Source organism: Girardinichthys multiradiatus, chromosome 23 (assembly GCF_021462225.1).
Source record: "Girardinichthys multiradiatus isolate DD_20200921_A chromosome 23, DD_fGirMul_XY1, whole genome shotgun sequence".
NCBI classification, from domain to species: Eukaryota; Metazoa; Chordata; class Actinopteri; order Cyprinodontiformes; family Goodeidae; genus Girardinichthys; species Girardinichthys multiradiatus.
Genome location: NC_061815.1, coordinates 17,881,814 through 17,902,929, shown reverse-complemented (window position 1 = coordinate 17,902,929; position 21,116 = coordinate 17,881,814). Strand labels below are relative to the sequence as shown.

The following is a 21,116-nucleotide window of genomic DNA, read 5'->3' as shown; positions in this document are numbered from 1 at the left end:
CTTTCATATCTAAGAGGAGAACAAAAAGTTGTGTGTTGTGGAAAACTAACCCTGAAAACACCATCTTCACTTTGAAACATGGTGTTGGTGGCCGCATAATGCTGCGGGGATGTTTTCCTTCAGCAGAGGCAGGGACATTGGCCAGAGTTAGTGGTTAAATGAGGATACAGGTGCATACTGAAAGAAAATTTGTCAGAGGCTTCAAAAGACTTGAGATGGGGGCAGAGCTTCACTGGCGAACAAGACCCTAAACATACTACTGGAACTACAATATAATGCTTTAGATTGAAACATTTAGAATGACCCTACATAAATCCAGACCCAAATTCAATTGATAATGTTGCAGTGCTTTAATGCTAACAGATATTTTCTATCCAATCTGAGTGAGCTTGAGTTGTTTTGATGCGAAAAATAGGCAAAAATGTCAGTCTTTAGGTGTGCAAAACCAGTATATCCAAAAGACTTGCAGGTGTAACAGCAGTGAGAGGTGGATCTACAAATTAATATTAGGGGTATACTGAACACCAATGCATGCTGCTCTTTTCTGACGTTTTCTTTTCACCTCAAAATTATGAACTATATATTTGCAACAACAGATACCTCTGCTTTGTGTCCTGCTCTGCCCTGGTTTCTTTGAATCTGAACTCCACCACCTCTGGCCAAATGTCCTGCGTTTCATCAATCCCTAAAAGTCTCTTTACTGTCCTTCTCTGTATGGATAATTTGCTGTTAGGGATGGCTCTAGATGCACAGGAGGATTCCCCAGCTCTTTCTGCTTCAACAATGAAATGATTTCTCTGCAGTAACAGCAGCAGTAGCAGGATGGGGGGATGCTGATGATTATTCCTCCATCAGTTCAGAACTGAAGCTGCGTGAATGTCGGTCATCATGAGGCAGCCAGTGGAAGACTTTAAAAGTCTTTCTCAGATGGTGGCGGCTGCTGGTGGTTTCTTTAAAGACCCAAGCAGCAGGGAGGGGCCCCTTCTCTGCTGAAGCGCAGCAGCACCAGCTACAGTCCATCTCTGCGCTAAACGCCACAGTGAGTCAGTTAAGCTGTGCGCAGGTCCGCTCCGATGAATGAAGGTCAGAGAGAAGAAGGAGAGACAGTCAGGGGAACCCTGCATGATCTGGGATGCAACTCTGGAAAGTCTGGCATGGAAAAGCCGAGGTACCGGAATGAGCTTGTTGACGCATAATCCCACCCGCCCCGCTGGCACAGGGAGGGGGAAAATCTAGCATAAACTCAAATCCTCCAGAAGAGATTTACGGAGCTGCCGCTGCGGGTTCAACCGTGAAGAAGACGCATCATTTCTCCACATTTTCCCGCCTCTGCATGCTATGTGGTGACGATCAGTACTATTTTAACATCTCTTTCTTGGATACTTGAACCAGAGGACCAAATGCGCAGTAATAAGAATTAGGCAATAAAACCTTCAGTTTGCATCGGCACGATCTCCAGATTGTGGATCTGGTGTGGCTGAGGCGTGGACAGATCCAGCTCCAAATATCCTCTACATCCCAACTCATCATCACAGGTAGTATTTGATCTCGATCCGTGTTGATTATACACCGGGGATCCGGAGCCACGATGACAGGCCCCCCGCTGGTCCCTCGGCCCGCCTGTTGACGGTAACCGGGCAGGATGGGAGCAGGTCTGCCGCTATCAGGATCTCGAACCAGCCGATTCATCAATGGAGGAGGAGAATGAGACCCGGAAAATTAACAACAGCTTCCTTCGCGACCACAACTATGCAACCGAAGGTATTTATTGGACTAATTTAAGATGATTGATGGGTGGAAAACCTGAAAATAAAAATCCATTATAGCAACATAAAAATCCAGTTCATAGAAATTCTATTAGGTTTTATAAGGGAACCCATGTAGATCTGTTGGCACTTTAATTCACCTCAGTTAAAGCTGGTGAGGAGAAATGAATGGAAAATTCTGGTTATATAAAGACCAATGTTGCCTGTGTTGTAACTGTAGATGAGGAGGTGGCTACCAATCATACCTGCTATTTTAGAATGACCAGAGGAATTAGGACATCTTGACAAACGGGATTAAATCAGCCTGTACTGCTGCTGCTGCTGTAATCTGGATGTAATGCTGTTTAAATAATATTTAAAAAATTGCTTTCTTCACTTACTTGTTGAGATTGGTTACAGTGAAAGTGCCCTAATTATGGGGAGGTAGCACAATGTAGTAGGCTCTCTTTCTTGCTCTCTCATGTGGACATATAAACACAGGGTAATACTCTGCATAGATGAACAAAATCTGCTTCCTGCAGCTGAAAATGCTGCCAAGAGCTTGATGTTTTATAAATAATTAAATGTTCAAAATAATGGAATAAATAATGATAAAGCTTTGATGATTCAGGGTTATTTGATTTTAGCTGATGCTTTGCCATCATCCTATCTATAAATGCATTACTCCTGAAACACCTAAAATATTAATATTAACATATCCATATGTACGACTCTATGTGGACTTTTTGGCATGATTCTTTTCCACCATGCTAATTTTAAAGCCCATTTCCCATAAGGTCCAGAAAAGCGACAAACTGGAAACCTGTTTTAATTCAAAATATAACTTTCCTTAATGAAGCCATCAAATAAAGTATTTATGCAAATGACCTACAGACCTAAATCCTACTGTAAAACTGAATTTCTGAGGATGTGCTTTGCTGCAGGGCGGGTCAGAGCCACTGCAGCTTCTTCGCTTGCCCCTTGAGCTCAGGTTACAGGTGCCACTGCAGGCCGGAAGGCAGACAAAATCAGAACAGGAAAAGGGTAGAAAGTCTTACATTCTCAGATGCTTTCTTTGTGGCTTTTTTGACAGCTTTTTTAAAATGCAAAGGGGTGCCCCATCATTTGCTCAGCTTTGGCGCTTATTAGATGATTCCCTGTCACTGCTAAACACAGACGCTGGTTCACAGCAAGAGGAGGCGAAGTGGGGGTGGGTGTGATGGATATCTTTGTTTGATGTCTGAGCTGAGATGAAAAACGGGAGGGGAATCTTCTTCACTCCGTCTCAGTCTTTTTCAGTGTGTCGTGCATCCATTTGATAAAGGGAACAGAGATGAGGGTTAGACAGATTGTAAAATGAGTCTCCTTGAAGAAAACGTCTGTCTAGTCTGAGGCCCATCTGTGCGTTTCACACGTCTACTTTTGTTATTTTTTTATGGTTGTAATTTACGACTGATTGTCACACTTCATGTATCACGAATAAGTGCATGTCCCTGGATCTGTGTGTATGCATCTTTTGAGTGCTATGAAGTCAGTCTGCAAGCCAAAGATCACTGCACAGGCCAGTGTCGGGGTCTACCGCCTGTCCTCATAAATTCACAAAGGTGCAAATGCTCCATCAGGCCCAGTCTGTTCAGACCACACACACACACTGGTCCTTGACGGGTGGTAGTGGTGGAGAGCCTGTTGGGCTTTCAGCAGGACACTTTAATGATGTCACATTTTAATGATGTCACTCATGCTGACCCGTTTCTAGCGCCAATCCCACGCCTCAGCGGATCCATTGGTGGATATATGGGTTGGTCACCCTGAACTGGGTACAGAATCAAGTCTTGCTTAAAAGGATATAGCTCAGACTATTTTAAAGTGGGGTTCTAGTCAACCTGCAGTAGACTGAATGAATGTGTTCAGTTTTGATAAACAGAATAGCTTCTCCTGGAGGTTTGGAGCTAACAGCTACTTAGAGCAGGGAAACAGACTTAGACTTTTACATTTACTAGAGAAGCTCCTAGAAATCAGCTGATGAGCATAATCCGATTTGATTTTCAGCCTGGCCAGCCTCTGCATTATTAAACCATCATCTTTTTCAAGTCAATGAATGCACCATACCTAGGGGCTGCCAGGTCGCTCCAACCACACCATTCTTCAGTGTGAAAGCTGTTAATGTTTCCATTTAACTTACCAATATTTTCAACATTTGTAAGGTAAAAGCAAACTCTTCTAAAGAGGCACATTGGCTCTTTATTTAGGCTGCTACAAAAGGAGGCTTGATTTTAGCAGTGCTGGTCATTTTGCTCTTTTGCCATTTCATGCTTTGTACCTCAATATTTCAGGAATAAAATCAAGCTGTCTGCCACTGGACAGCATTTCGTCCCTTACTTTGAAAACGATCTGTGGAATTTGTGATGAAGAGATTTGACCCGATTTTAGTCAATACCAGTATTCTGTATCCTCTTTAGCTTTCAACCTGTATTTGTTACAGAACACACTAGATTTGGAAACTTAAGGTGGTGATCTACATTATCTATGCGATTCACACAAAAACTGGTTTACAACAGGTAATGCTAATTGCACTAATTGAATTGCTAAAATCAGATGGTTGAGTTAGTTTAAAATGTGAGCAACAAATTGTTTTTTCCTTTTTTTAAATAAGTAAAGCCCTATTTTACAACAACTGTTCTGTAACACACTGAGACATCACCTCTGCTAAAAACTGAGATTAGAACATTTCTACAAAGCTTATTATTTTAAATGCTAACACTTAGGTAGTTAAAATTTTTGAGAAAATGATTAACTCTGCCTTAGTACTGGATCTGCCGTGTCTTGACACTAGCTTCAACTTCTGTTGAAAACTGATGCAAAATTAAGACATTGAGATACTGACTGTTCATAGCCTCTCCACAGAACCCTATTTAAAATACCCAACCTCTTTTTATGTCACTATAAAGGTTTCAGAGAAATCAGGATCATCTGTAATGTGGAACTTTAGATCACATTTGCATTGAACAGCTGCTTGTCGATGAGCTATTGCTAGCTTGTGTTGACAGGACTGATGTTTGTATCAAGCTCTGGCTCTGTGAGTTTTTTGGGATTCTCATGCTCCTCCAACATTCAGTTGTTCTCCTCTTAGAAACTCCACTTTAGATATGCATATAATGGATAATGCTGTCAAAAAGCAATACACTAAGTTCAGAAATGTAAATAGCTTCCACGCTGTGAGGCAAGACCTAACGTAATGTCTGCTTTGGTATTGATTTTTGATCCTTTACAATTTAGTTGCCGGAACAATGACCTAAAGATCTATTGGTAGGACATGCGATCCCTTCCTCCCTCCCTCTTTCTCTCTCTCTCTGTCTCTCCCTTTTCCCTCCACCTTCTATCTCTTCCTCACAGCTTTGCCATTATGCATCCCTCTGGTGCCTGTACAAGCGGGTGCGTGACCTCTCTAGCCCCAAGAATACTGATGCAATCCTGCAATGGCGCTCAAAACCTTTATTGCCGCCTCTGATGAGAGCCGAGCGGGGCCCAGTTGCCTGTGCCAACGCAAACGGCCCGGGGCCACACTTTAGGACCACGGCATGAAAAGACTTAGCTCACCATACCCTTAGGTCCCATATATTATTCAATAAGAAACATTCAAATCGCAGAGCGAGGAAGATAATGTGTATATGTGTGTATGAGGGTTAACATTGAGGGGTGGTGGGGGCTTACTGGCAAGCTGTGAAGTTGGGGCGAGTCGGACTCTTTCTTCAGCAGCTGCTTTCATCCCCTGATTAGCTTCTTATTAAGTCGGGGGCGCCATGAAATTTTAATGAGAATTTATTAAAGTGCACCCGTTGTGTTGCAACTGTAGCATCAGGACCAAAATGTCCTATTTTCTCCACCGTGATACGGGGTCCTGCACAGCTAGTGGTTGAAGCAGTGTGTTTGAGTCATTTCTTGCACAGTTAGCCTGGAGGCTTGGCCTTGTTCGACCTTTCCGTGTTTGTGAGTGGATGCATTTGTAAGTTTTGATAGCTCATTCCTGCGTCCTGTTGAGAAAGCGTCATCGCTCTAGATCCCTTTGTATTTTGGTGAAAAGGTCACCAAAAAATTACGTTTCTTGTCTGTGCTGCAGACATCTAATCATTGATTCACAACAGCAAGATGAAAACGATTGCACCAAGGCAGCCAGAGATAAAGAGAGTCAGTGGTTGATCCCAATTCTACGCACCCTCGGATCTCTACCATCCCCCCCAAGTCCTTTTTGTGTTTTCAATTTCTGACAGACTACCAAATAACAAGCATTTCAAATGTTGCTCCATGGTATTCAGCAGTAAAGTTGAACTGATTTCACTCTTGGCACCTCTTTTGCTGCTTGGTCTTGTCTTGTGTTTTGTCTACAGTCAGATGTGTGCCACGGCGACATGTTAATGAAGTGTGAGGAGAGGAGCTGAAACATGTCTCGCCCATTTCAACTGTTTTTTTTACTCCCTGGAGTGTGATGGGATTGGAAAAAAAAAAATTAAATCACAGGGTTTTGCTGAAAGATACTTGCACAAAAGAATCAATGCACATAAACATGCAGGGGAGAACACGCACCAGGCATCAGTCTCAAAGGGCTGATCCTGGAGAAACCAGGTTAATTAGCTTGTTCTCTCCAGATCTCTACAAAGAGAGTCATGCTCTTCATACGAAGGGAGCTGCATTGTGCTCTGCTGCTTTGTGTGCAGCTAATAAAGCCAAATAAACCCCTAATCATATGACTGGGCACCAGGTTGGTAACGAATCAGGCTTTATTCAAAATTCTGATTGATCTCTATTGTTGCTAGTGTAAAACCAAGCAGTTATCAACTGCTATAGTTCTGCCGAAGAAAGCTCTTTATGTCCTAAATGAACAGGAACATGAGGTTTGCACGGTCCTAGAAGAAAAGAGTGAGAGGGATACATTTCATGGATGATCAGAGGTGGAAAAATGCCGGCAAGTGGAAGAGCGTGCGAGACCAGACCAGAATTATCCACCCAGTCTGATCCTTTGACGCAGGCAGCTAAGCACAAGTGAAATAATCCTCTACTCTCCATGTCTCCTACTGCTAACAAATCTTTAGCACAACACCATGTTGCTCACGTCCCTTCCCTTTTACCTGGAATTACAGCATGCAGCTTACGCAACTAGATTACTATTCAATTTTAGGGTTTACATGTCTTACACAACCCTCCGATGCTAACGTATCAAAGCTCTATTTGCTTTGCTTTATTTGCTTTCCCACCAAGACAGGATGCTGTGCTGAGGTTAGCTAGGTCACTTCAATTTTAATCCACAGGTTTAGCAAACTATTTAAGGGAACAACATTCTCCCTGCTCTATCAGATGGAATGCTCAGGCCTCTATAAATACATTATATGCCTCTGGATCTTCCTGCATTGTTTTCATTCCAGAATCAATGCATATCTATGTTTCCAACCTACTGGTTGGATTGCTGGCAGTCAATATCACATGTTGAAGGGGGAGGATCGGATTGGCAAGCAGAAACAAAAAGAAATCTGCTCCATGCTGGGGTTTTTTAATTCAGTTGTACATACACCCATTACAGCAGCAGGCCAACAGCAGACTTGTCTGCATTATTACTGTTGATGGATGTGTGCTTTCCCAAGCATCCCCTTTGCAACATCAAGAAGCGCTGACCTGTCTTTGTTAGACCTCGCTAGCCACAGGATTTATGGGCTTCATCTGCTTTTGGTCTGCTGATACAGCTTTGTATGTGTCTGTCTGTGTGTGTGTGTGTGTGTGTGTGTGTGTGTGTAAGAGAGAGAGATAGAGAAGATGTTTAAGTACACATTTGATCAACTGAATTTTATGGATGCTGATTTCTCATGTCCATCTTGAACCTGCTGACAATCCTGAAGGGGAAGTATCTCGCAAGAAGAACATGCCTGTCTATGACCTCATGCTCATCTGTGTTTCCCAAAAAAGAAAATCTAATTTAGAGAAATTGTTGCCAGTTTGACAAAATTCCATCATTGTATGAGGCTGAATAGATTAATTTCCCTGACGTGAAGTCATTTGCATGCAGAAAAACTCATCAATTCATAATGTTGCTGTGAGTTTCCGCTTCGCCGGCAGCGAAATGATTGAAGGATGTACCCGTGTGTAAACTAGTTAAATGGTATCCATCAATTACTGTTTCCTCGCTGTGGGTTAATGTGATGATGATGAGCTAGTGGAGAGGAAGAGAGCCTAATATCTAATATTGTATAGGAGGACTTGATGTGCACTAGATTTTTTTCTTTACAAAGCATATATATATATATTATATATATATATATATATATATACATATGTGTGTATTTTAGAAGTTAGACATGGCCTGGTTACCAATATCAACGTGTACTAAGGTTTTAGAAAGTTATGGTTTCAAATAGGGATAGGCATTTATCGAATTGTTTTTCTTTTTCATGAAGATTTTCTTATGATATTGTGACAATAAATTTCAGTTAATGATGACCATATTATCTGAATTATTATTGTTTTCTCCACTGTTCTATGGGAGCATTAATAAATCTCAATAAATTCAAAAATAAAATCAAATGCAGTTATTTTTTGTAGTTTAGTGATTGAAGAAACCCATTTCAAAATGGGTGTTTCTGTTTGTATGGCTGTGAGCCTATCAGTCTTTTGCATCGAAATGCTAAGACTACACATGAGATTGTCATTGTCAAAATTATCATGACTTAATGGTATTTGCCCAAAACGTTTAAACAAAAATATGTCATATTCATTTATTGTTACTTCTTATTATTATGATTCATGGACTAAGCCAAACTATAAACAAAACAACAGCAAAATATATTGGAAAACATATTGTACTTTCTTGCAATTCTGTTCTAACACATGGAGTCTAACACGCTGGTTAGTTATTCACGCTAATGTAGCCAGCCTGCATTCAGCTGCTTAACAGACATCCCATACTCCTATTAAGTAATTACCATTACCTAATAGGAGTGTGGTGGCAAGCATGCACTTTGATGTAACATATATTTCCAAACAACCTAATTGGTTTTTCTTGTTAGTGAGGGGAAAGTGTAGTAGTCTTCTTTCCGCCAGCTGATTGGCAGTGCACAGCAACAGGAAGATGGAAAAGGAACACTGTATTAATCTCAATCCAGCCACAGAAAGCTCTGGTCACTCCAGGGCAATAAACCTTAGGAACAACATGATGGAGAACCTTGTAAAAGCTTTGTATATCTTGATATCAAAAAATGTCATATAGTAAGTTGTGGCATGCATTCTTGATATTTTTAACCAGAGAAATGCTAGGCAAATCTTCCAGAACCCATCATCGTACCTTCCCTAAGATCATCAGGCTGAAACCAAATATTTGAACCAATGTACACTTCTTCACTGTTATCCCACATACTCCTTTTTTAAGCTTTTCTTGGTCCCTTCTCTCTTCCTTTCTAGTAGCTCATCATCATCACATCAAGTCACTTCGAAGAAGCACTAATAATGGATTCCATTTAACTAGTTTGGGTACATGCTTTAATCATTTCTTTAGCCCCTAAAGTACTTTAAACTGCAGAAACAGAAAGATTGAAAATTTTGGCGGGTATTGATTCCGTAACTGTTTAAAATATTTAAATGCTTTAATTCTGGTAACTGGCTCATGTCTAACCATGAATGTTAAACTATGACGAGCAGCTGACTGCAGGCGCTACCTGAACAGGTAGCCTGACTAACTAGCTAGCTAATATCAGCTTGTGTTACTCTATGAAGATCGGAATGGTAAAAATGGAAAATATCTTGAGCAAAAAGCACTTGAAAACTGCTTTGTCATATAGTAGGTAAAAATTACCTGTATGCACGTAAAAGGGTTAGTAGTTTCTCTAATCAAATATGCTTAGTATTATAGCCTCCACCTCATGTTATTATTGACACAGGATCATGAGGATCTCTCTGGCCTCATCTGTGAATGTCTTTCTAGCAATTAACAGAAACAAGTCAGGCTAATATACTCACACATCTGTACAAAGACACACACTTAGTTATTTCCAGCATGCACAACAGCTTTATGTGACGAGATGAGCCTGACTACAGGGACTCTATTGTCTGAAGCTGTGTGCTGCAGTGAATCGGCCTCACTCCCCCTGATAAGAAGGCAGGTTTTTCACTCCGTTGCAGCACTTTCCTGCTTCTTTCTGTGTCTGCTGAATTACAGCTAGCATCAGCAACTAAGTCTGAGAGCTATTGGCACAGACACACTCGCATATACTCTGCCGCTAGCGATAGAAACGGTCGCCATGGAAACATCCCCCTCTCCCGTTCATAGCTCCACCAGCAGCAGGTCCACAGAGGGCTCGGGGAAGGGGTACGAAACAACAAACGCTCTCATTTTCTGTCTAATGTTATTGTCACTGTTAAACCAAAGGGCTACATTCACCGTAGTGTGTGTGTGTGTGTGTCTTGGTGTGTGATAAAGATACAGAAACGATGCTCTACCCTTTTTGCCTGGGGCTGTGTAATAATTACAGTTACCATTAGCCTCTCCTAAATCCAGGCAGATTTGTGTCAGTGTGGAGGAGAGTAGAGGCTACCTTTAGAGTAGGTGTCTATTATTTACTTTTTGGTAAAACTGCAGGTATACAAACATCTTAAAGATGCTCGGATCCAGAGATACCAGATATCAGAGCCAAAGCAGGACAGCGTGGAGTCCCAGTCAGTGGCAGCAAGATGAACGTAGGAACAGCTCCCTTAAGAGCAAAAAGCTGGAGTACAGTTAAAAATGACACAAATTGTCTCATTTTAGCCAGACGAGAGGCTGAATTATCAAGCAGTGACTCACCCATTGGTTTCTCCTAACCCATATTCCACCAAACTGGGTTTCTGTGCCAAATACTCCTTTGTGGGTTGGTCACAAGAACTACCTTCTCCCACTGTGTCCTGAAATGTTTTCTAGAAATCCCTAATGTAAATCTTCCTGTATGCCTTTTTTTTCTTTGCATGTCTGGTTGCTCATGTCCACACTGACATTTCCTCCCTTGCTCTGCTCTGCTTCTTGTGTTGCAGCTGACATTATCTCAACGGTGGAGTTTAACTCAACGGGGGAGCTGTTGGCCACCGGGGATAAAGGAGGAAGGGTGGTTGTCTTCCAGAGGGAGCAGGAGGTAAGAAATGCCAACAATTTGATGCTAATTGTGCTGCCCTTTTCTGCAGAAAGCAGTTGACACTCATAACGATTTAGCTGGATTGTTTGTTTTTGCTTGGTGTTTAAACTGCTGCCTCACTGTTTATAAGGGAATAAAGCCCCCTTAACAATTACTGGCAGTCATTGAAAAGATATGTAACAAACATTAAAATGAACTAGTAGCATAGTGTTAGCAAAACCTCGTACTAGAATTGATAACATTAAATAATAACTGTTTATTTAGATATTAAATGGTGACACCATAATTGGCATATTTTTTTTTCTAATAGCTCAGCAACATTTCAAACATTTGGGCTAAACAGAGAGATAAATTTATGACTATTCCTTTTTCCACAATTTCTAGATCATCCAAAATCCTGGATTGTCTCTTATTCACTCTGCTTCTCTGAGAAGCTGACTTTGTGTCTGGTAAACCATTTCTGAGTTTATTTGGTCCTTGGTTTTAATCATCCTGTTGAATGACCTTATGTCGACCCCTTTTCAGTTTATGGATAGAGTCTGTGGTGACCACTAACACACCAAATCTGCCCTTTAGCATGCAGGAACTGCTTAGCTTTAGATATTTTCCAGTACCTTCAAAAAAAATCTTCATGGACCTCTTATATTTAGACAAAACAGCTTTTATCCCACACAGATGGACCCTTGGACCTAAACTGTCTTGGTCAATGAATTTGTCTTATTGTCTGTTAAAATCCTTAAGTTCTTCTAGATGAATGACAATGTTTTGCTAATTTAGAAATCAAGAAAACTTTAAAAAACAATCCAAAATAAATTAAAATTAAAAACTGAACAACAGTTAAACCTAGAATGTGAGCTTATCTTTTTATTCAATACAATAATAATAAGAAGAATGGTAAATAGACAACATTTGTATTGCACTTATCTTGTCATACTGACCACTCAAAGAGCTTTACACTAGAGCCGCATTCCACCAGTTCCTGTCACAAATACACACACATTTATACACAGATACACAGATCAGTGGCCAACTTCGGGTGAAAGGCCTTCCCTAAAAACACACTGACATTTAGCTATTCTCATTGAGTCACAATCGCCCTAGCATCGGTATTTCAGAAATATTTGGAGATAGTTTTTCTACAAGCATAGTTTACATTCCAGCTCTCTCTTTTGTCTAAAGAATGTGGTAAATAAATAAATTAGAATCCATTTTTCTTGCTGATTGACTAATGCGACTTGGTTACCCATTTTTCAAGTCCGGATCTGATTGGCTCATCAGGTCTTTGTGACGACTCTGTCCCTCCCAAGATAATGGCCCCTGAGGCAGCTGGGTTCACTCAGAGAGAAACAGAGCCAGCAACAAGTTTTACCCATCCAAATCAAAACCAAGGACCTATCACCCTCTTGGATGCTGTTTCAATAAATGTTTTTATATTCTTTGCAAAAACGCTGTGACTTTTCTCTAAAAGTTTTGTGTTTTTTTTTTTTTTTTTTTTCATACCATGGACATCATTAGCCCCAGCATTAACTATTTTTAATTGTGTCACTTAGTTCCAAATCCAAAGTGATGAACCCCAAAACACTTAAAAGTCAGTCTCAGGTAAAACCAGTACAGCCTTTCTATGTCTGGGTAACATTCCTGCTGAATGAAATGCTGTTGTGAATAGATTCCCCATCAGCCAAGCTGAGAAATGGGAAATTCTGTTAGTGAATGACTGCCTGATTTTGGACCACACAGCAAGAGGCTCAATTCAAGAGGCATCAAAAGGCATCACAGATCCTCCACCGTACCTAGCAGTGTGTACGAGGGGCTTCCCCTCAACAAGCTTCACATGCAATTTTTACATTTGTGATGGTAGGACAAAATAAGGCTTTTGTCAGGCATGCTCTGATTCTAAAATGTTAGATTAAATCTCTGTGCCAGTGAAGCATGACCTTAACCAACCTTTTTAACTTTTTTACAGACTAAGACACAACCCCATCGTCGAGGGGAGTACAACGTTTACAGCACATTCCAGAGTCACGAACCCGAGTTTGACTACTTGAAGAGTTTGGAGATTGAGGAGAAGATCAACAAGATCAAATGGCTGCCTCAGCAGAATGCAGCATACTTTCTGCTTTCCACCAACGGTCAGTTCTTCACGTCTCTCTGAGTGGTGTGAAATGAATTCCAAATGGAAATGGGTGTTTTATTAGCATTCTGTAGTTATTTGTCAGTGACCATGTCAAATTATTTAACTTTAAATTCTAACTGTGCAGAATGGATTTGAAATTGGTCTAAAGCAAGATGTTAATATCAAAGAGAAATGCCTTTTTGGCTACATGTGTAAATGCATGGGTGTTTCGCTTGGCTGAGCAGATGCCACCAGCAGAAGAGTTTCAAATTAAGGACTTCATGCATAGCTCCTGCAGAAACACACACTCACACACAAACCCATGAAAGCGTGTGCGACCACAGCTCAGACAGACACACTCATATGAAGCACAGAGACGTCTTGCAGATTGCTGGCTTCATGCATGGCTGCTACAGAAGTGCTAGCGGTGGCTGGAGCAGATGGTGGTGGGTCCTGTGGCGATGGCCTCGATGCTCTGACACCAATATACACAGTGGAAATTAAAAGAGGAAAAAAAAGAGGCAACACCCTGACTGCTGTTGCCATCCACCATCCACTTCAGTAGACCGAGAAGATTAGATGTAACTGGTGTTTATGTGAAGTAAGATTGAAAAGCGCCCAGATGGCTTTCACGGGGGGGGGTACAGCGTAGTGCTGCAGTGAAATGAAGTCAACTTGTAGATTGATATCAAAATGTACACACGAGCCACCATTCATCATCTTCGCTGGCTGCTGCCCAGTTACGTGCCAGATTGGCTGCCCAACCCCCGCAAATAAGTTGGAGGGAGATTCACTGCTGTGAGACTCGGTCTCAATATATTCTGTATTTGTGTGATGTTTCCACCTCTAGACAAGACCGTGAAGCTGTGGAAGATAAGTGAACGAGACAAGCGTCCGGAAGGCTATAACCTGAAGGATGAAGACGGACGCTTCCGGGACCCGTCAACCATCACCACATTACGGGTAAGAGGTCACAGAAAACTGTCAGGTCCGACGGCATCAGAAGACTGTAACATTTGTGCTGTTAATCGAAGAAGATTAAGCAAAACAAGAACATTTTATGAAGATTGAAGGAGTTCGAAAAATTTTACAATCTCAGTATAATAAAGAAAAAAGTATCTGTGTAATTCTAAATGGATTATGCCTCTGCATAATCCACCATGCAGAGACAACACCTCTGCATGGTGAGCGGTGAGTGTGATGGTTTCTTACTCCCACACAGTAGACCTGACACCAGAGCACAGATGCAGAAACAAATCTTTAAATTGAGGTGTTCCAATCACTTTTATGGCCACAGGTAAATACAGCCTAGCACCTAAGCATGCAGACTTTTTCAACACTTAGAGGTCACCAATTTACTGCAGAGTTAGTAGCTAATGACCCAGCAAACCAACACATTTTGGACAATGTCATTCATCTCAGCTTAGTGAGAACAGTTTGGAGGTGGACCTTTCCTGTTCCAACATCACTGCACAACAGCGCACAAGACAGCCCATAAACACGTATATAAACAAGCTTGCAGTGGGAGAACTCAACTGGTCTGTAGAGAATCTTGGCCTCAACCAGCGAAAACATCTTTGGGATGAATTAGAACTGAGACTATGAGCCAGGCCTTCTCGCCCAACATCACTGTCTGACCTCACAAATGTCCTTCTGAAAGAATGGGTACATTTTCACATTTTTGATCAAAATTTAATTAAAGAAAGACATTTTCTTTCTATTGTTGGCAATTCTTGAAAGATGTATGAAAAGCCTACATTTATTGAGTTGAGAAAAAATCCTATGTGACAAAAAATGTTTTTAACCAAAATCCCTGGTGGCACAATTACTGATGCTTCCTTTGGATTTAACTGAACATTTTTATTTATACTTTACTTTTATCATGTTAACAGACCTTCTAACAAACAATCCATGATTTTCCATTTACACTGTTTGTTATGGTGAAGGACCTGTGATGCTGATGGTCTCTTTCTCCCTAAAAGGTTCTGGAAACCTCGTTAGAGTGCATGGTATCATGAACTCTTTGACATTTCTGGATATTTTAAATACAATTCTAGTGGACTCTGCCAGTAGACAACAATTTTTTTCTCTTTTCTACAAAGAAAGGCTTAAAAACAGGGCTAAAGTTACACAGAAATGGTTTAGCAGGCACAAAATCCACCTTCTTGCATGACTAATTCAGTCCCTAGAACTAAATCCTGTAGAAAACCTATGGAGTGAGCTTAAGAGCGAGTATAAGTATTTTGAAACAATTGTTTCTCAACAATTTCCCCCACTCAATAAAGTTTTCAAATTAAAGTTAGGATGTCTCCGTTTGTGTTAGTGTGATATTATCGTCTTGCAATAAAAGCTGAAATTGCAAACTTTTACGAGAGCTGCCAAGAAATGTGACTGGCATAAATTGAACCTGCAGCGTCGGTTCAGTGGTAAATGGCACCACCCACACACAGAGGCTACAGTCCTCGACACAGCCGTCGCGGGTTTGAGTTCGGACCCCGTCGACCTCTACTGCATGTCTTTCCCTCTTTCTGTCAGCTTGCAAAGTAACTACTGCCACAAAATAAAAGTAAAAAGATGGAATTCTCAAAAGTGGAGTCAATGTAGTCCTTGGAGTTAATGCAAATCATGTTTTTGTCCACAAGGTTATCTTTCCTAAACTTGAATCTCTCTAAATTTATCTCCAGTTAAATAATCTATGAGGAACACTTCACTGTTTTAGAACATAACACGAATATTTCAATACAGCTTCACTACATATTAACTCTAGGTGCAACACCTCGGTAAGGAATCATATGCATTTAAACACCCTCTCAGGACAGTCTCCACAAACCTGACTTTTTTCTGACTTAATACTCAATGAGACACACTTTACTAACACGCTTGACGTCATGCAGACACATATCTTACTGGGCTACCGTTACTCATGCTAGGTGTCAGGTGGGAACACAGTTGTTTTCATCATGAATTTTGTCATCATGTTTTACTACGTTTTTCAGTTATGATGTCAGATAATCACTTTCATTTCTTACAAAGGCAAGGCCTGTTGTCTTTGAGCAATTTTGACCTGTCCTCTCATTTATTTTTATCGCTTTGTCACCAATTTCATTTTTTACGCAAGATGATTGTGTGTACACAGTATGTGCTTGTCTGCCACTGCAGATTAGTGCTGAGTTTAGCATGTCTGTCCCTTCTTTGTCTGGCTGGCCAGAGGATCATAGCTGCCTAGAGGACAGGCCGCGACTGTGGCAATCCTGTTTAAATGATGTGAAATCTGGGCAGAAGGAGATTGCTGAGCAGGAGGAGGGATATTTCTCCATATAGAGTTGTCTGTTAAGAAGCAATTCAAATGGAACGCATGTTTCAGATTATTTCTTAATTCAGCATATCCTGTTTGCAAACTATAAGGGAGACTCCTGAGATGAGACAGGTTGAAGACTGCTGACAGTCAGTGTTCTGGGTTATGGGTTAATAAGGCTCTCTCTGGACTACAAGTGAAAGACATGGAAGGGAAGTGACACCCGTGGAGATACAGCAGCCTGCTGGGCTGCCAGGTCTTTCAAGCAGCGCCAGCAGCGGACAAAAAAGACCAATCGGGGAAGAAGCGGATTATTTGTCCTCCTGGCTCCTTCTCCTCTTTTCTCTGTTTGTCTTGGTTTATCTGGGTAACTGGGGGGTGCATGCAGGCCGGTCCCTGGCCATCTTTGAAGCCCTTGCAGCTCTGTACAAACAGTGTGTGTGTTGCTGTGACTTACATGCGGTGCGGTCCTAATTCTGTAAAGTTCGGATATCATTCCTCAGCAGGGCCTTGCAACATCCTCAAGATCGCTCTTTTGCCACCTTCATCAGTTTTTCTCAATTTCACTAACATATACAGGCAAAACAGAGAGCAAGACTGATTTCTTCAGCAGTCATAAATGAAAGATAAATTGAGGTGTGATCACTGACTAACTGTGCGGCATTACAATCTGCATGAACCAGCACACAAAGCAGCTGGAGAGCTGCTCAGTTTCCATGTCTGTTTCATCATAATTCACAGAATAAATGTCAGATTAGTCCTTGGAGTCATCTCCAATACACATGGATGCAAAAACACATTGGGAAATCCATACTAATCCACTGACAAAGATACATATTTGTGAATGCCTCTCGGAAACAATGTTTAAATCAAATTGAATATTTTATAAATTTGTCAGTACATATCAACAAATTTTTGTTTGCATATTTTTCTGTTTCTCTTGATGTTTTTTGTTAAATACTCTACGTCCACCCCAAGGTGCCTGTGCTGCAGCCGATGGATTTGATGGTGGAGGCGACAGCCAGGCGCGTCTTCAGCAACGCCCACACGTACCACATTAACTCCATTTCCGTCAACTCCGACCTGCAGACCTTCATCTCCACGGATGACCTCCGGGTGAACCTGTGGAACCTGGAGATCACGGACCGCAGCTTCAGTATCCTTTTAAATCCACTTTGGTCTTCTCTGAACCTGATCCTAAATAAACAAAGAGTTATCATTTTACCTGTGGCATTGTGTTGGTAGGGCTGATGTGAAGTGTCTGGTAATGGAGAAGAAAAAAATACTTCAAAATTTCCGAAGTTTCCATGAGAAATAAACAGGTGTCTCTCTTAGACCAAAGCCCTGAATTTGTGAAAGGAAAACTCACATTTATAAGAGAATAAGTGCCAACATTGTTGGTCATATTCCAGAAGTCTTTCCTTAGCCCGTGTTTCTCAGACATTGTGGACATTAAGCCGGCCAACATGGAGGAGCTGACGGAAGTCATCACCTCAGCAGAGTTTCATCCCCAGCAGTGTCACACCTTCGCCTACACCAGCAGCAAGGGCTGCATACGTCTCTGTGACATGAGACAGGCCGCCCTCTGCGACAAGCATTGCAAATGTGAGTATCAGAACAGTGCATCACGGGAAAAATAAATCATTAGGTGTCAAAGATTAGGACAAGCCATGGCTAATGTATTTAGGATCCTTATATTTATAGATTTTCTTTGGCATGAGGTGTGTACTGGTTTTCATGCCCATTTTAGGAACACAGAGGATTTTGTTTAAAGAACTCTCCTAAAACTGTTTTTTATTTCTGTATTTCATTTTTTCCATTTGATTTTTGCTTTAAACCTTCCTCAAGCGAGCCCCCATAAGGAGTTGTGACATCTTGCTGTGAATTCTGAGAAATGTTATTTTGTGGTATTTCCTTACTTAGCAATAACCTTCTAGTTCTGCTGAACAGTAACAGGTTAACTCAATGGTATGTATGTATGTATGGTTAGGGTTATGGAAAACAAACAAGAAAGGGCTGACAAGAATGTCTGCCAACAAGCTAAAATAGGGAAAACAAAAATCCTCTGTGTAAACCACATAATGATATGCTCAGTTTTCCCTGAAATGGCCTGTCTTAGTGTAGCAGTGACACACAGATAATCAATATGCCACGATTGATAACCCATCAATGAATCTTGGAGTGTGTCTCGGACAATGATCAGTCTTCTCTAAGCCTTAACATCACATGCAAACACTTTGCTCAGGTGAATAATGAATACATTGACATTTTCGTTGGGAAATCAATGTCATAAGAGCAATTGCATTAGTCCCTCATGGACACACCTTGTTGCTCGATAATGTCACTCATTGTCTCAGACATATTGATGAATCCACTGGACTGTGTGTTAACACTGCCTGTTGAATATCACATGAGCATCTGAGTCTTCGCTATGAAAAAGAGATTCTGGATGGTTTTTAGAGTGATTTTGAAGGCTTGATGTAAGAAAAACCAGAGAGGGAGTAGGAGGGTTCTACTATAATCTTTAGGATGGAAATGTTAATGCTCATAATGTAGCACCATTCATACACAAGGAAATCTAAGTGGCTTTACAGGATGTCAATGAAAGACAAAAAGGAAATAACAAAAATCTTAAAGTGTTTGCTTAAAAAAAGAGTCTAGAAACAAATGTTAAAATGTAAATTTAAATCCAGATGTCCTATTCAGGTTTAATTTTAAATGTAAATCTAAGTCCAAATCAAATCTTCTGTTTCATGCTTTAATCACTTATCAGTGATCAGGCAAATAGTTCATTAGTCAGATTCTTTGATCAAAAGTTGATTTGAAGGAACCAACACTTTCTGCACATCTCAGGTTTTTTAGGTGGTTTGTTCCAGAGCTGAGGATCATAAAACCTAAATGTCACCTCACTACCTCTGTACTTTGCTTCATCCACCTTTTCTCATCGACTCTAAGCAGCTTTGCTGTCCCCGCTATAGAAATGCATTCCTACAGCATGATATCACCAACGCCTGATTTCGCAGTGTAATGACTGTGCCCAAGGTGATGTGCTAAACACATCAGTGTACTGCTTATACAGGTCCTTCTCAAAATATTAGCATATTGTGATAAAGTTAATTATTTTCCATAATGCAATGATGTAAATTTAACATTCATATATTTTAGATTCATTGCACACTAACTGAAATATTTCAGGTCTTTTATTGTCTTAATACGGATGATTTTGACATACAGCTCATGAAAACCCAACATTCCTATCTCACAAAATTAGCATATTTCATCCGACCAATAAAAGAAAAGTGTTTTTAATACAAAAAACGTCAACCTTCAAATAATCATGTACAGTTATGCACTCAATACTTGGTCGGGAATCCTTTGGCAGAAATGACTGCTTCAATGCGGCGTGGCATGGAGGCAATCAGCCTGTGGCACTGCTGAGGTCTTATGGAGGCCCAGGATGCTTCGATAGCGGCCTTTAGCTCATCCAGAGTGTTGGGTCTTGAGTCTCTCAACGTTCTCTTCACAATATCCCACAGATTCTCTATGGGGTTCAGGTCAGGAGAGTTGGCAGGCCAATTGAGCACAGTGATACCATGGTCAGTAAACCATTTACCAGTGGTTTTGGCACTGTGAGCAGGTGCCAGGTCGTGCTGAAAACGAAATCTTCATCTCCATAAAGTTTTTCAGCAGATGGAAGCATGAAGTGCTCCAAAATCTCCTGATAGCTAGCTGCATTGACCCTGCCCTTGATAAAACACAGTGGACCAACACCAGCAGCTGACACGGCATCCCAGACCATCACTGACTGTGGGAACTTGACACTGGACTTCTGGCATTTTGGCATTTCCTTCTCCCCAGTCTTCCTCCAGACTCTGGCACCTTGATTTCCGAATGACATGCAGAATTTGCTTTCATCTGAAAAAAGTACTTTGGACCACTGAGCAACAGTCCAGTGCTGCTTCTCTGTAGCCCAGGTCAGGCGCTTCTGCCACTGTTTCTGGTTCAAAAGCTGCTTGACCTGGGGAATGCGGCACCTGTAGCCCATTTCCTGCACACGCCTGTGCACGGTGGCTCTGGATGTTTCTACTCCAGACTCAGTCCACTGCTTCCGCAGGTCCCCCAAGGTCTGGAATCGGCCCTTCTCCACAATCTTCCTCAGGGTCCGGTCACCTCTTCTCGTTGTGCAGCGTTTTCTGCCACACTTTTTCCTTCCCACAGACTTCCCACTGAGGTGCCTTGATACAGCACTCTGGGAACAGCCTATTCGTTCAGAAATTTCTTTCTGTGTCTTACACTCTTGCTTGAGGGTGTCAATAGTGGCCTTCTGGACAGCAGTCAGGTCAGCAGTCTTACCCATGATTGGGGTTTTGAGTGATGAACCAGGCTGGGAGTTTTAAAGGCCTCAGGAATCTTTTGCAGGTGTTTAGAGTTAACTCGTTGATTCAGATGATTGGGTTCATAGCTCGTTTAGAGACCCTTTTAATGATATGCTAATTTTGTGAGATAGGAATTTTGGGTTTTCATGAGCTGTATGCCAAACTCATCCGTATTAAGACAATAAAAGACCTGAAATATTTCAGTTAGTGTGCAATGAATCTAAAATATATGAATGTTAAATTTTCATCATGACATTATGGAAAATAATGAACTTTATCACAATATGCTAATATTTTGAGAAGGACCTGTAGGTCAAAAACTTTAATTTAGGTCCACTGACCTGATTACCATTTTTCACATGTTTACTGTGTTCCCTAAGATGATTGTGGCAAACCTTAAGTGGGAAGATTTTCTTTGAACAGAAGCTTTCTTCTTGCCACCCTCCC

At 41.2% G+C, this 21,116-nt stretch overlaps 1 protein-coding gene across 2 annotated transcripts in view; it reads left to right on the top strand.

Annotated features, from left to right (window-relative positions):
- LOC124860259 (serine/threonine-protein phosphatase 2A 55 kDa regulatory subunit B beta isoform) overlaps positions 1 to 21,116 on the top strand; it is a 58,555-nt gene that overhangs the window by 30,907 nt on the left and 6,532 nt on the right. The window contains exons 1-6 of one of the 2 annotated variants that reach the window (XM_047353405.1): positions 1,069 to 1,761; positions 10,788 to 10,885; positions 12,849 to 13,014; positions 13,849 to 13,961; positions 17,272 to 17,449; positions 17,734 to 17,898. In XM_047353405.1, coding sequence (XP_047209361.1) covers positions 1,692 to 1,761; positions 10,788 to 10,885; positions 12,849 to 13,014; positions 13,849 to 13,961; positions 17,272 to 17,449; positions 17,734 to 17,898 — 790 coding nt within the window. In that variant the 5' untranslated portion in view covers positions 1,069 to 1,691. Of the gene's footprint in view, positions 1 to 1,068; positions 1,762 to 10,787; positions 10,886 to 12,848; positions 13,015 to 13,848; positions 13,962 to 17,271; positions 17,450 to 17,733; positions 17,899 to 21,116 lie in introns of those variants that run through there. The other variant, XM_047353404.1, reaches the window with a different exon arrangement.